The sequence below is a fragment of the Bombina bombina genome, chromosome 5 (assembly GCF_027579735.1).
Source record: "Bombina bombina isolate aBomBom1 chromosome 5, aBomBom1.pri, whole genome shotgun sequence".
NCBI classification, from domain to species: Eukaryota; Metazoa; Chordata; class Amphibia; order Anura; family Bombinatoridae; genus Bombina; species Bombina bombina.
In genome coordinates, this window is record NC_069503.1 from 1134773359 (window position 1) to 1134790818 (window position 17460).

Here is a 17460-nt window from a genome sequence, read left to right on the forward strand (position 1 = left end):
TCCTGTTTGCAAAAATACCAAATACATTGTATCAAAAACAACTTGGCAAATAATAGTTGCCCGCAAAAAAACGTATCTGATTGGACAACTGACATCACGTGGCCAGGAAGTTTCAGTTTACAGACAAACAAGCCATTTTCATACCGATTACTGACAGTAAGGTACCTTGTAGCTGTGCACAGCTAGGACATATGTCCCGAATACTCACCTTTGCTACCACTAAGATCCATTACATATAATTAAGAAGAGAGGGAGAGAACAAAGTGACAGAGCATGTGAGATAATAATGTTAGTGAATATAGACAACGGGTCACACTTACCTCTGACTCTCCTCTGCTGATCTCCTCTGCTTTGAAGTTGACCGCACCTGCTCAGATGGTGTATGGCTATCTAAACGCCTTTTTCTCTGGTGATGCTGGAGTTTGCATTTAGAGCCTTTTGGGCACCTGCCATCCTTGGCAAAATCTGGGCAGAGCAGCGTGTGCTTCTTCTTGCACTGGGGGTGAAATATAGGTAAGATTAATGATAAATATACTGACCAATAAAGGACAAAAACGTGTCATCAAGACCTTTGCTACTAAAGGGTCCATTAATGTAGTTATTGATGGTAAGAGGGTTACCCTAAAATAACCCACTCACTTCCCAATAACATCATTGAAATGCATTCAGTTTTTGGTGTGATTTAACTCCTTAGTTCCCAGAAAGAATTTGAAATACATCACAAAGTGAAGGCAAAAATGATTACCTTAAATAGGTAACTAACTAGCTTGCATTGTTCTACAATACTGAGCATCATTAAAAACCCGACTCCTGGTACATATGGAACCTTTTTTTTTTTTTTTTTTTAATTTTAAATTTTTTATTGAAACATTTACAATACAGTCATAATGAAAAACATCAGTTGTCATTGTTACATGAGCGGTAACCATAGCCAATAAATTTTGCATGATGTTAGGACAATCCAAGCATAGACCTAAGTATGCAATAAGAGAACTGAGTTCTCAAAGTTCCCAGCGAAATATAATGTCCTTCAACACAATAGGGAAACAACATCGGCATTCAACATTAACATATAATTATGACAGTGTGATATTCATTTAACAACACATAATTAACAGACATTTCAGGGCTGACTCACAGGTAGTATATGTAGATCGACAAGATAAAACGCTCCATAAGTTAATCTGTGTTTAGATCTCAACCATAAACAATATCTCCAAATGGAAATAAGAAGAGGAGAGGGAAGAGAGAAGTAAAGTATAGTGAAAAGAAAGAAGAAGAGAGAGAAAGAAAAAAAAAAAAAAAAAAAAAAAAAAAAAGGAAAAAGAGGGGGGGGGGGGGGGAAGGGTGGCGGGTAGGGGGAGGGGAGGGAAAAGGACGGGTGGAGGGGAAGGGAGGAAAAGGGTGAGAAGTTACCATAATGAGGGCAGGTGAGTGGTGGATAATTAATCACAATTCCTTAGGGACCAGAAGGTTTGAGCCATAGGGTCTTGAAGCCCCAAGGCTTATTGTCTTGAACAGGAGTTACGAAGGCCATTAAGCCTAAGAAGCGCTAATCAGGGCTGAACTCCCAAATCAAAGTGTGTTGATCTTCGGAGCTATGAACATGAGACACATAGGCTTCCATTGATTTGAGATATTTTAAGGTTTCCACAATTTGGTCCCAACCTGGGGAGGTCGGTTGTAGCCACATCCTAGCGATAGATAGTTTGAGTGCGAGGAATAAACACAGAACATTTTCTGTGGGACAGGTAATTTAGGAGGAAAGATGTGGAACAAGGCCACACTTGGCGTAGTTGGTATTAGAATACCTTTCGTGTTGCAGTATTGAATTGCCTTTTGCCATAGCGGTACAATAACTGGGCAGGACCACCAGATATGAGCTGGGGTGCCTAAGGCATCACAGCCTCTCCAACATTTTGGGGAGTTGGTGTGCGAGATTTTAAATAAACGGACCGGCATCAGATGCCACTGCAATAGTACTTTGAGAAACAATTCATATAGGGTGACACAGTGCACCATTTTTCTGGTTAGTTGAGTCGCTAAGTGCCATACCTGTGGATCATGGGTTATGTTTAGGGAAGATTCCCAACACTTTATCGGTAAGGATTTTAGAAAAATTGGTGGGCGCAGTACGTCTTGGTAAGAAGACGAGAGCAATTTTTTAAGTATCCAGGAACCTTAACCCTCTCATTTGGTACATATCATACTGTCTGTAGAACATTACAGATGCCAGAAGGCAGCAAACTTGCCAATATTTTCAACTATATCAGCTACTCTCTACAGGAATATTACAGATGCCAGTAGGAAACATGCCCCTCTTTCCAAATATATCTGGTACTGTCTGCACAAGAGCAGAACTTTAATCCTGGCATATCCGACACTACTAGCAGGAATATTACAAAGTACTAATACTGTCTGTAGGAACCTTGTCTGTCTCCCCAGGTATATCTGGTACTGTCTGTAGGAACCTTGTCTGTCTCCCCAGGTATTTCTGGTACTGTCTGTAGGAACCTTTTCACTCTCTCCAGGTGTACTACTGGTACTGTCTGTAGGAACCTTGTTAGTCTCTCCAGGTATATCTGGTACTGTCTGTAGGAACCTTGTCAGTCTCTCCAGGTATATCTGGTACTGTTCTGTAGGAATCTTGTCAGTCTCTCCAGGTATAGCTGGTACTGTCTGTAGGAACCTTGTTAGTATCTCCAGGTGTATCTGGTACTGTCTGTAGGAACATTGTCAGTCTCTCCAGGTGTATCTGGTACTGTCTGTAGGAACATTGTCAGTCTCTCCAGGTGTATCTGGTACTGTCTGTAGGAACCTTGTTAGTATCTCCAGGTGTATCTGGTACTGTCCGTAGGAACATTGTCAGTCTCTCCAGGTGTATCTGGTACTGTATGTAGGAACCTTGTCAGTCCCTCCAGGTGTATCTGGTACTGTATGTAGGAACCTTGTCAGTCTCTCCAGGTATATCTGGTACTGTCTGTAGGAACCTTGTCAGTCTCTCCAGGTATATCTGGTACTGTCTGTAGGAACCTTGTCAGTCTCTCCAGGTATATCTGGTACTGTCTGTAGGAACCTTGTTAGTCTCTCCAGGTGTATCTGGTACTGTCTCTAAGAACATTGTCAGTCTCTCCAGGTGTATCTGGTACTGTCTGTAGGAACCTTGTTAGCATCTCCAGGTATATCTGGTACTGTCTGTAGGAACCTTGTTAGCATCTCCAGGTAAATCTGGTACTGTCTGTAGGAACATTGTTAGTCTCTCCAGGTATATCTGGTACTGTCTGTAGGAACCTTGTCAGTCTCTCCAGGTATATCTGGTACTGTCTGTAGGAACCTTGTCAGTCTCGCCAGGTATATCTGGTACTGTCTGTAGGAACCTTGTTAGTCTCTCCAGGTGTATCTGGTACTGTCTGTAGGAACATTGTCTGTCTCTCCAGTTATATCTGGTACTGTCTGTAGGAACCTTGTCAGTCTCTCCAGGTATATATGGTACTGTCTGTAGGAACCTTGTTAGTCTCTCCAGGTGTATCTGGTACTGTCTGTAGGAACCTTGTCAGTCTCTCCAGGTGTATCTGGTACTGTCTGTAGGAACCTTGTCAGTCTCTCCAGGTATATCTGGTACTGTCTGTAGGAACCTTGTTAGTCTCTCCAGGTGTATCTGGTACTGTCTGTAGGAACCTTGTAAGTCTCTCCAGGTGTATCTGGTACTGTCTGTAGGAACATTGTCATCCTCTCTAGGTATATCTGGTACTGTCTGTAGGAACCTTGTCAGTCTCTCCAGGTATACCTGGCACTGTCTGTAGGAACCTTGTCAGTCTCTCCAGGTATACCTGGTACTGTCTGTAGTAACCTTCTCTGTCTCTCGAGTGTATCTGGTAGTGACTGCAGGAACCTGGTCATCCTCTCCAGGTATATCTGGTACTGTCTTTAGGAACCTTGTCATTCTTTACAGGTGTATATGGTACTGTCTGTAGGAACCTTGTCAGTCTCTCCAGGTGAATCTGGTACTGTTTGTAGGAACCTTGTCAGTCTCTCCAGGTGAATCTGGTACTGTCTGTAGGAACCTTGTCATTCTTTACAGGTGTATCTGGTACTGTCTGTAGGAACTTTGTCAGTCTCTCCAGGTATATCTTGTACTGTAGGAACAATGTCAGTCTCTCCAGGTATATCTGGTACTGTCTGTAGGAACTTTGTCATCCTCTCCAGGTGTACTACTGGTACTGTCTGTAGGAACCATGTCAGTCTCTCCAGGTATATCTGGTACTGTCTGTAGGAACCTTGTTAGTCTCTCCAGGTATATCTGGTACTGTCTGTAGGAACCTTGTCAGTCTCTCCAGGTGTATCTGGTACTGTCTGTAGGAACCTTGTCAGTCTCTCCAGGTGTATCTGGTACTGTCTATAGAAACATTGTCAGTCTCTCCTGGTATCTCTGGTACTGTAGGAACCTTGTCAGTATTCCCAGGTTTATCTGGTACTGTCTGGTGGAACCTTGTCATTCTATACAGGTATATCTGGTACTGTCTGTAGGAACCTTGTTAGTCTCTCCAGGTATATCTGGTACTGTCTGTAGGAACCTTGTTAGTCTCTCCAGGTGTATCTAGTACTGTATGTAGGAACCTTGTTATTCTTTACAGGTATATCTGCTGGTAATGTCTGTAGGAACCTTGTTAGTATCTCCAGGTGTATCTGGTACTGTCTGTAGGAACATTGTCAGTCTTTACAGGTATATCTGCTGGTACTGTCTGTAGGAACCTTGTTAGCATCTCCAGGTATATCTGGTACTGTCTGTAGGAACCTTGTTAGCATCTCCAGGTAAATCTGGTACTGTCTGTAGGAACATTGTTAGTCTCTCCAGGTATATCTGGTACTGTCTGTAGGAACCTTGTCAGTCTCTCCAGGTATATCTGGTACTGTCTGTAGGAACCTTGTCAGTCTCGCCAGGTATATCTGGTACTGTCTGTAGGAACCTTGTTAGTCTCTCCAGGTGTATCTGGTACTGTCTGTAGGAACATTGTCTGTCTCTCCAGTTATATCTGGTACTGTCTGTAGGAACCTTGTCAGTCTCTCCAGGTATATATGGTACTGTCTGTAGGAACCTTGTTAGTCTCTCCAGGTGTATCTGGTACTGTCTGTAGGAACCTTGTCAGTCTCTCCAGGTGTATCTGGTACTGTCTGTAGGAACCTTGTCAGTCTCTCCAGGTATATCTGGTACTGTCTGTAGGAACCTTGTTAGTCTCTCCAGGTGTATCTGGTACTGTCTGTAGGAACCTTGTAAGTCTCTCCAGGTGTATCTGGTACTGTCTGTAGGAACATTGTCATCCTCTCTAGGTATATCTGGTACTGTCTGTAGGAACCTTGTCAGTCTCTCCAGGTATACCTGGCACTGTCTGTAGGAACCTTGTCAGTCTCTCCAGGTATACCTGGTACTGTCTGTAGTAACCTTCTCTGTCTCTCGAGTGTATCTGGTAGTGACTGCAGGAACCTGGTCATCCTCTCCAGGTATATCTGGTACTGTCTTTAGGAACCTTGTCATTCTTTACAGGTGTATATGGTACTGTCTGTAGGAACCTTGTCAGTCTCTCCGGGTGAATCTGGTACTGTTTGTAGGAACCTTGTCAGTCTCTCCAGGTGAATCTGGTACTGTCTGTAGGAACCTTGTCATTCTTTACAGGTGTATCTGGTACTGTCTGTAGGAACCTTCTCAGTCTCTCCAGGTATATCTGGTACTGTCTTTAGGAACCTTGTCATTCTTTACAGGTGTATATAGTACTGTCTGTAGGAACCTTGTCAGTCTCTCCAGGTGAATCTGGTACTGTTTGTAGGAACCTTGTCAGTCTCTCCAGGTGAATCTGGTACTGTCTGTAGGAACCTTGTCATTCTTTACAGGTGTATCTGGTACTGTCTGTAGGAACTTTGTCAGTCTCTCCAGGTATATCTTGTACTGTAGGAACAATGTCAGTCTCTCCAGGTATATCTGGTACTGTCTGTAGGAACCTTGTTAGTCTCTCCAGGTGTATCTGGTACTGTCTGTAGGAACATTGTCTGTCTCCCCAGGTATTTCTGGTACTGTCTGTAGGAACCTTGTCAGTCTCTCCAGGTGTATCTGGTACTGTCTGTAGGAACCTTGTCAGTCTCTCCAGGTGTATCTGGTACTGTCTATAGAAACATTGTCAGTCTCTCCTGGTATCTCTGGTACTGTAGGAACCTTGTCAGTATTCCCAGGTTTATCTGGTACTGTCTGGTGGAACCTTGTCATTCTATACAGGTATATCTGGTACTGTCTGTAGGAACCTTGTTAGTCTCTCCAGGTATATCTGGTACTGTCTGTAGGAACCTTGTTAGTCTCTCCAGGTGTATCTAGTACTGTATGTAGGAACCTTGTTATTCTTTACAGGTATATCTGCTGGTACTGTCTGTAGGAACCTTGTTAGTATCTCCAGGTGTATCTGGTACTGTCTGTAGGAACATTGTCAGTCTTTACAGGTATATCTGCTGGTACTGTCTGTAGGAACCTTGTCATTCTTTACAGGTATATCTGCTGGTGCTGTCTGTAGGAACCTTGTTAGTATCTCCAGGTGTATCTGGTACTGTCTGTAGGAACATTGTCAGTCTTTACAGGTATATCTGCTGGTACTGTCTGTAGGAACCTTGTCATTCTTTACAGGTATATCTGCTGGTACTGTCTGTAGGAACCTTGTTAGTATCTCCAGGTGTATCTGGTACTGTCTGTAGGAACATTGTCAGTCTTTACAGGTATATCTGCTGGTACTGTCTGTAGGAACCTTGTCATTCTTTACAGGTATATCTGCTGGTGCTGTCTGTAGGAACCTTGTTAGTATCTCCAGGTGTATCTGGTACTGTCTGTAGGAACATTGTCAGTCTTTACAGGTATATCTGCTGGTACTGTCTGTAGGAACCTTGTCATTCTTTACAGGTATATCTGCTGGTACTGTCTGTAGGAACATTGTCAGTCTTTACAGGTATATCTGCTGGTACTGTCTGTAGGAACCTTGTCATTCTTTACAGGTATATCTGCTGGTACTGTCTGTAGGAACCTTGTTAGTCTCTCCAGGTATATCTGGTACAGTCTGTAGGAACCTTGTTATTCTTTATAGTTATATCTGGTACTGTCTTTAGAATCCTTCTCTGTCTCTCGAGTGTATCTGGTAGTGACTGCAGGAACCTTGTCATCCTCTCCAGGTATATTTGGCACTATCTAGCCGCTCCTCTCTGCTTATAAATCTGGTACTGCAGGAACATTGCAGATGCCTGCATAATGCTAGCCCTTCTCTCCTGTCCTGTACAAGAGTAGCCCCTCCTATCTGGCACTACTGGCAGGCAGAATTAACACTACAGGTGTTTCCAGGAAACTGGCACACTTCTATTACTGACCCAGTATGACATTCTTTCTAACTCATAGCATACTTTTTCTTGTTGTTTTTAAGAGTAAATATTGGAAAGACTGAAAACCACTAAAACTACTATTTACAGACACTTAGGTTTTCCTATGTAAAATCCTCCCCACTTCATGTACGTGCTTTGGCACGCTTCATAGTATGTTTGTCATGTATAAAAGAACAGCTGAGTGCAGTGAGCTGAAAATCTGTGCTGTTGTGTCAGGTTCCTAATGCTTTTTGCACACTGCTCTCGGCTTGTTCTGCCTCATCTAGGGCTTATGACATCACCCTGAAGGATGCCGTCACGTACTAAGATTAGAAGCAGCAGAGGATCATTTGGCTCACACATTGCCCACAAGCATTAGAGCTTATTAAAGCACTGGCTCTCGCTCATATTTACCCTTGTATCTGTTCCGATCAATTTACTTTTCTTCACCAAATTAATCCTAATGCTACTAATGTACTTAGTTATGTCTCATGTGTACACTACTACTGCTACTAATGTACTGAGTTATATCTCGTGTACACTACTAACGTACTGAGTTTTGTCTCATGTGTACACTACTAATGTACTGAGTTATGTCTCATGTGTACACTACTACTGCTACTAACGTACTGAGTTATATCTTGTGTACACTACTAATGTACTGAGTTATGTCTCATGTGTACACTACTAATGTACTGAGTTATTTCTCATGTGTACACCACTGCTGCTACTAATGTACTGAGTTATATCTCGTGTACACTACTAAAGCACTGAGTTAAGTCTCATGTGTACAATACTAATGATACTAATGTACTGAGTTATGTCTCATGTGTACACTACTAATGTACTGAGTTATATCTCGTGTACACTAATGATACTAATGTACTGAGTTATGTCTCATGTGTACACTACTAATGCTACTAATGTACTGAGTTATATCTCATGTGTACACTACTAATGTACTGAGTTATGTCTCCTGTGTACACTACTAATGCTACTAATGTACTGAGTTATGTCTCATGTGTACACTACTAATGTACTGAGTTATGTCTCATGTGTACACTACTAATGTACTGAGTTATGTATCATGTGTGCACTACTAATGTACTGAGTTATGTCTCATGTGTACACTACTAATGCTACTAATGTACTGAGTTATGTCTCATGTGTACACTGCTAATGCTACTAATGTACTGAGTTATGTCTCATGTGTACACTACTAATGCTACTAATGTACTGAGTTATGTCTCATGTGTGCACTACTAATGTACTGAGTTATGTCTCATGTGTACACTACTAATGTACTGAGTTATGTCTCATGTGTACACTACTAATGTACTGAGTTATGTCTCATGTGTGCACTACTAATTCTAGTGAGTTATTTCTCATGTGTACACTACTAATGCTACTAATGTACTGAGTTATGTCTCATGTGTACACTACTAATGTACTGAGTTATGTCTCATGTGTGCACTACTAATGTACTGAGTTATGTCTCATGTGTACACTACTAATGCTACTAATGTACTGAGTTATGTCTCATGTGTGCACTACTTATGTACTGAGTTATGTCTCATGTGTGCACTACTAATGTACTGAGTTATGTCTCATGTGTGCACTACTAATGTACTGAGTTATGTCTCATGTGTACACTACTAATGTACTGAGTTATGTCTCATGTGTACACTACTAATGTACTGAGTTATGTCTCATGTGTACACTACTAATGTACTGAGTTATATCTTGTGTACACTACTAATGTACTGCGTTATGTCTCATGTGTACACTACTAATGCTACTAATGTACTGAGTTATGTCTCATGTGTACACTGCTAATGCTACTAATGTACTGAGTTATGTCTCATGTGTACACTACTAATGTACTGACTTATGTCTCATGTGTACACTACTAATGTACTGACTTATGTCTCATGTGTACACTGCAAATGCTACTAATATACAGAGTTATGTCTCGTGTGTACACTACTAATGTACTGAGTTATGTCTCATGTGTACACTACTAATGTACTGAGTTATATCTCGTGTACACTACTAATGTACTGAGTTATGTCTCATGTGTACACTACTAATGTACTGAGTTATGTCTCATGTGTGCACTACTAATGTACTGAGTTATGTCTCATGTGTACACTACTAATGCTACTAATGTACTGAGTTATGTCTCATGTGTACACTGTTAATGCTACTAATGTACTGAGTTATGTCTCATGTGTACACTACTAATGTACTGAGTTATGTCTCATGTGTACACTACTAATGTACTGAGTTATGTCTCATGTGGGCACTACTAATGTACTGAGTTATGTCTCATGTGTACACTACTAATGCTACTAATGTACTGAGTTATGTCTCATGTGTACACTGTTAATGCTACTAATGTACTGAGTTATGTCTCATGTGTGCACTACTAATGTACTGAGTTATGTCTCATGTGTGCACTACTAATGTACTGAGTTATGTCTCATGTGTACACTACTAATGTACTGAGTTATGTCTCATGTGTACACTACTAATGTACTGAGTTATGTCTCATGTGTACACTACTAATGTACTGAGTTATATCTTGTGTACACTACTAATGTACTGTGTTATGTCTCATGTATACACTACTAATGCTACTAATGTACTGAGTTATGTCTCATGTGTACACTGCTAATGCTACTAATGTACTGAGTTATGTCTCATGTGTACACTACTAATGTACTGACTTATGTCTCATGTGTACACTACTAATGTACTGACTTATGTCTCATGTGTACACTGCAAATGCTACTAATATACAGAGTTATGTCTCGTGTGTACACTACTAATGTACTGAGTTATGTCTCATGTGTGCACTACTAATGTACTGAGTTATGTCTCATGTGTACACTACTAATGCTACTAATGTACTGAGTTATGTCTCATGTGTACACTGTTAATGCTACTAATGTACTGAGTTATGTCTCATGTGTACACTACTAATGTACTGAGTTATGTCTCATGTGTACACTACTAATGTACTGAGTTATGTATCATGTGTACACTATTAAAGTACTGAGTTATATCTCGTGTACACTAGTAATGTACTGAGTTATGTCTCATGTGTACACTACTAATGTACTGAGTTATGTCTCATGTGTACACTACTAATGCTACTAATGTACTGAGTTATGTCTCATGTGTACACTACTATTGTTACTAATGTACTGAATTATGTCTCATGTGTACACTACTAATGTAATGAGTTATGTCTCATGTGTACACTACTAATGTACTGAGTTATGTCTCATGCGTACACTACTAATGTACTGAGTTATGTCTCATGTGTACACTACTAATTTACTGAATTATGTCTCATGTGTACACTACTAATTTACTGAATTATGTCTCATGTGTACACTACTAATGTACTGAGTTATGTCTCATGTGTACACTACTAATGTACTGAGTTATGTCTCATGTGTATTCTATTAATGTACTGAATTATGTCTCATGTGTACACTACTAATGTACTGAGTTATATCTCAGGTGTACACTACTAATGTACTGAGTTATGTCTCATGTGTACACTACTAATATAGTGAGTTATGTCTCATGCGTACACTAATGTACTGAGTTATATCTCAGGTGTACACTACTAATGTACTGAGTTATGTCTCATGTGTACACTACTAATATAGTAAGTTATGTCTCATGCGTACACTAATGTACTGAGTTATATCTCATGTGTACACTAATGTACTGGGTTATGTCTCATGTGTACACTACTAATGTACTGAGTTATGTATCATGTGTACACTACTAATATACTAAGTTATGTCTCATGTGTACACTACTAATGTACTGAGTTATGTATCATGTGTGCACTACTAATATACTAAGTTATGTCTCATGTGTACACTAGTAATGTACTGAGTTATGTCTCATGTGTACACTACTAATGTACAGAGTTATATCTTGTGTACACTACTAATGTACTGAGTTATGTCTCATGTGTACACTACTAATGTACTGAGTTATGTCTCATGCGTACACTACTAATGTACTGACTTATGTCTCATGTGTACACTACTAATGTACTGACTTATGTCTCATGTGTACACTGCGAATGCTACTAATGTACTGAGTTATGTCTCATGCGTACACTACTAATGTACTGACTTATGTCTCATGTGTACACTACTAATGTACTGACTTATGTCTCATGTGTACACTGCGAATGCTACTAATGTACTGAGTTATGTCTCATGTGTACACTACTAATGTACTGAGTTATGTCTCATGTGTACACTGCGAATGCTACTAATATACAGAGTTATGTCTCGTGTGTACACTACTAATGTACTGAGTTATGTCTCATGTGTACACTACTACTGCTGCTAATGTACTGAGTTATGTCTCATGTGTACACTACTAATGTACTGAGTTATGTCTCATGTGTACACTACTAATTTACTGAATTATGTCTCATGTGTACACTACTAATGTACTGAGTTATATCTTGTGTACACTACTAATGTACTGAGTTATGTCTCATGTGTACACTACTACTGCTGCTAATGTACTGAGTTATGTCTCATGTGTACACTACTACTGCTGCTAATGTACTGAGTTATGTCTCATGTGTACACTACTAATGAAATGGGTTATGTCTCATGTGTACACTACTAATTTACTGAATTATGTCTCATGTGTACACTACTAATGTACTGAGTTATATCTTGTGTACACTACTAATGTACTGCGTTATGTCTCATGTGTACACTACTAATGTACTGAGTTATATCTTGTGTACACTACTACTGCTGCTAATGTACTGAGTTATGTCTCATGTGTACACTACTAATGTACTGAGTTATGTCTCATGTGTGCACTACTAATGTACTGAGTTATGTCTCATGTGTACACTACTAATGCTACTAATGTACTGAGTTATGTCTCATGTGTGCACTACTTATGTACTGAGTTATGTCTCATGTGTGCACTACTAATGTACTGAGTTATGTCTCATGTGTGCACTACTAATGTACTGAGTTATGTCTCATGTGTGCACTACTAATGTACTGAGTTATGTATCATGTGTACACTATTAAAGTACTGAGTTATATCTCGTGTACACTAGTAATGTACTGAGTTATGTCTCATGTGTACACTACTAATGTACTGAGTTATGTCTCATGTGTACACTACTAATGCTACTAATGTACTGAGTTATGTCTCATGTGTACACTACTATTGTTACTAATGTACTGAATTATGTCTCATGTGTACACTACTAATGTAATGAGTTATGTCTCATGTGTACACTACTAATGTACTGAGTTATGTCTCATGCGTACACTACTAATGTACTGAGTTATGTCTCATGTGTACACTACTAATTTACTGAATTATGTCTCATGTGTACACTACTAATTTACTGAATTATGTCTCATGTGTACACTACTAATGTACTGAGTTATGTCTCATGTGTACACTACTAATGTACTGAGTTATGTCTCATGTGTATTCTATTAATGTACTGAATTATGTCTCATGTGTACACTACTAATGTACTGAGTTATATCTCAGGTGTACACTACTAATGTACTGAGTTATGTCTCATGTGTACACTACTAATATAGTGAGTTATGTCTCATGCGTACACTAATGTACTGAGTTATATCTCAGGTGTACACTACTAATGTACTGAGTTATGTCTCATGTGTACACTACTAATATAGTAAGTTATGTCTCATGCGTACACTAATGTACTGAGTTATATCTCATGTGTACACTAATGTACTGGGTTATGTCTCATGTGTACACTACTAATGTACTGAGTTATGTATCATGTGTACACTACTAATATACTAAGTTATGTCTCATGTGTACACTACTAATGTACTGAGTTATGTATCATGTGTGCACTACTAATATACTAAGTTATGTCTCATGTGTACACTAGTAATGTACTGAGTTATGTCTCATGTGTACACTACTAATGTACAGAGTTATATCTTGTGTACACTACTAATGTACTGAGTTATGTCTCATGTGTACACTACTAATGTACTGAGTTATGTCTCATGCGTACACTACTAATGTACTGACTTATGTCTCATGTGTACACTACTAATGTACTGACTTATGTCTCATGTGTACACTGCGAATGCTACTAATGTACTGAGTTATGTCTCATGCGTACACTACTAATGTACTGACTTATGTCTCATGTGTACACTACTAATGTACTGACTTATGTCTCATGTGTACACTGCGAATGCTACTAATGTACTGGGTTATGTCTCATGTGTACACTACTAATGTACTGAGTTATGTCTCATGTGTACACTGCGAATGCTACTAATATACAGAGTTATGTCTCGTGTGTACACTACTAATGTACTGAGTTATGTCTCATGTGTACACTACTACTGCTGCTAATGTACTGAGTTATGTCTCGTGTGTACACTACTAATGTACTGAGTTATGTCTCATGTGTACACTACTACTGCTGCTAATGTACTGAGTTATGTCTCATGTGTACACTACTAATGTACTGAGTTATGTATCATGTGTACACTACTAATTTACTGAATTATGTCTCATGTGTACACTACTAATTTACTGAATTATGTCTCATGTGTACACTACTAATGTACTGAGTTATGTCTCATGTGTACACTACTAATGTACTGAGTTATGTCTCATGTGTATTCTATTAATGTACTGAATTATGTCTCATGTGTACACTACTAATGTACTGAGTTATATCTCAGGTGTACACTACTAATGTACTGAGTTATGTCTCATGTGTACACTACTAATATAGTGAGTTATGTCTCATGCGTACACTAATGTACTGAGTTATATCTCAGGTGTACACTACTAATGTACTGAGTTATGTCTCATGTGTACACTACTAATATAGTAAGTTATGTCTCATGCGTACACTAATGTACTGAGTTATATCTCATGTGTACACTAATGTACTGGGTTATGTCTCATGTGTACACTACTAATGTACTGAGTTATGTATCATGTGTACACTACTAATATACTAAGTTATGTCTCATGTGTACACTACTAATGTACTGAGTTATGTATCATGTGTGCACTACTAATATACTAAGTTATGTCTCATGTGTACACTAGTAATGTACTGAGTTATGTCTCATGTGTACACTACTAATGTACAGAGTTATATCTTGTGTACACTACTAATGTACTGAGTTATGTCTCATGTGTACACTACTACTGCTGCTAATGTACTGAGTTATGTCTCATGTGTACACTACTAATGTACTGAGTTATGTCTCATGTGTACACTACTAATTTACTGAATTATGTCTCATGTGTACACTACTAATGTACTGAGTTATATCTTGTGTACACTACTAATGTACTGAGTTATGTCTCATGTGTACACTACTACTGCTGCTAATGTACTGAGTTATGTCTCATGTGTACACTACTACTGCTGCTAATGTACTGAGTTATGTCTCATGTGTACACTACTAATGAAATGGGTTATGTCTCATGTGTACACTACTAATTTACTGAATTATGTCTCATGTGTACACTACTAATGTACTGAGTTATATCTTGTGTACACTACTAATGTACTGCGTTATGTCTCATGTGTACACTACTAATGTACTGAGTTATATCTTGTGTACACTACTACTGCTGCTAATGTACTGAGTTATGTCTCATGTGTACACTACTAATGTACTGAGTTATGTCTCATGTGTGCACTACTAATGTACTGAGTTATGTCTCATGTGTACACTACTAATGCTACTAATGTACTGAGTTATGTCTCATGTGTGCACTACTTATGTACTGAGTTATGTCTCATGTGTGCACTACTAATGTACTGAGTTATGTCTCATGTGTGCACTACTAATGTACTGAGTTATGTCTCATGTGTGCACTACTAATGTACTGAGTTATGTATCATGTGTACACTATTAAAGTACTGAGTTATATCTTGTGTACACTAGTAATGTACTGAGTTATGTCTCATGTGTACACTACTAATGTACTGAGTTATGTCTCATGTGTACACTACTAATGCTACTAATGTACTGAGTTATGTCTCATGTGTACACTACTATTGTTACTAATGTACTGAATTATGTCTCATGTGTACACTACTAATGTAATGAGTTATGTCTCATGTGTACACTACTAATGTACTGAGTTATGTCTCATGCGTACACTACTAATGTACTGAGTTATGTCTCATGTGTACACTACTAATTTACTGAATTATGTCTCATGTGTACACTACTAATTTACTGAATGATGTCTCATGTGTACACTACTAATGTACTGAGTTATGTCTCATGTGTACACTACTAATGTACTGAGTTATGTCTCATGTGTATTCTATTAATGTACTGAATTATGTCTCATGTGTACACTACTAATGTACTGAGTTATATCTCAGGTGTACACTACTAATGTACTGAGTTATGTCTCATGTGTACACTACTAATATAGTGAGTTATGTCTCATGCGTACACTAATGTACTGAGTTATATCTCAGGTGTACACTACTAATGTACTGAGTTATGTCTCATGTGTACACTACTAATATAGTAAGTTATGTCTCATGCGTACACTAATGTACTGAGTTATATCTCATGTGTACACTAATGTACTGGGTTATGTCTCATGTGTACACTACTAATGTACTGAGTTATGTATCATGTGTACACTACTAATATACTAAGTTATGTCTCATGTGTACACTACTAATGTACTGAGTTATGTATCATGTGTGCACTACTAATATACTAAGTTATGTCTCATGTGTACACTAGTAATGTACTGAGTTATGTCTCATGTGTACACTACTAATGTACAGAGTTATATCTTGTGTACACTACTAATGTACTGAGTTATGTCTCATGTGTACACTACTAATGTACTGAGTTATGTCTCATGCGTACACTACTAATGTACTGACTTATGTCTCATGTGTACACTACTAATGTACTGACTTATGTCTCATGTGTACACTGCGAATGCTACTAATGTACTGAGTTATGTCTCATGCGTACACTACTAATGTACTGACTTATGTCTCATGTGTACACTACTAATGTACTGACTTATGTCTCATGTGTACACTGCGAATGCTACTAATGTACTGGGTTATGTCTCATGTGTACACTACTAATGTACTGAGTTATGTCTCATGTGTACACTGCGAATGCTACTAATATACAGAGTTATGTCTCGTGTGTACACTACTAATGTACTGAGTTATGTCTCATGTGTACACTACTACTGCTGCTAATGTACTGAGTTATGTCTCATGTGTACACTACTAATGTACTGAGTTATGTCTCATGTGTACACTACTAATTTACTGAATTATGTCTCATGTGTACACTACTAATGTACTGAGTTATATCTTGTGTACACTACTAATGTACTGAGTTATGTCTCATGTGTACACTACTACTGCTGCTAATGTACTGAGTTATGTCTCATGTGTACACTACTACTGCTGCTAATGTACTGAGTTATGTCTCATGTGTACACTACTAATGAAATGGGTTATGTCTCATGTGTACACTACTAATTTACTGAATTATGTCTCATGTGTACACTACTAATGTACTGAGTTATATCTTGTGTACACTACTAATGTACTGCGTTATGTCTCATGTGTACACTACTAATGTACTGAGTTATATCTTGTGTACACTACTACTGCTGCTAATGTACTGAGTTATGTCTCATGTGTACACTACTAATGTACTGAGTTATGTATCATGTGTGCACTACTAATATACTAAGTTATGTCTCATGTGTACACTAGTAATGTACTGAGTTATGTCTCATGTGTACACTACTAATGTACTGAGTTATGTCTCATGTGTGCACTACTAATGTACTGAGTTATGTCTCATGTGTACACTACTAATGCTGCTAATGTACTGAGTTATGTCTCATGTGTGCACTACTAATGTACTGAGTTATGTCTCATGTGTGCACTACTAATGTACTGAGTTATGTCTCATGTGTGCACTACTAATGTACTGAGTTATGTCTCATGTGTACACTAGTAATGTA

At 38.7% G+C, this 17460-nt stretch overlaps 1 protein-coding gene across 1 annotated transcript in view; it reads right to left on the reverse strand.

Annotated features, from left to right (window-relative positions):
• The window catches only part of ZC3H3 (zinc finger CCCH-type containing 3), a 909551-nt gene that overhangs the window by 157423 nt on the left and 734668 nt on the right, over nt 1–17460 (reverse strand). The window contains exon 10 of the mRNA XM_053715425.1: nt 321–496. Coding sequence (XP_053571400.1) covers nt 321–496 — 176 coding nt within the window. The remainder of the gene's footprint in view (nt 1–320; nt 497–17460) is intronic.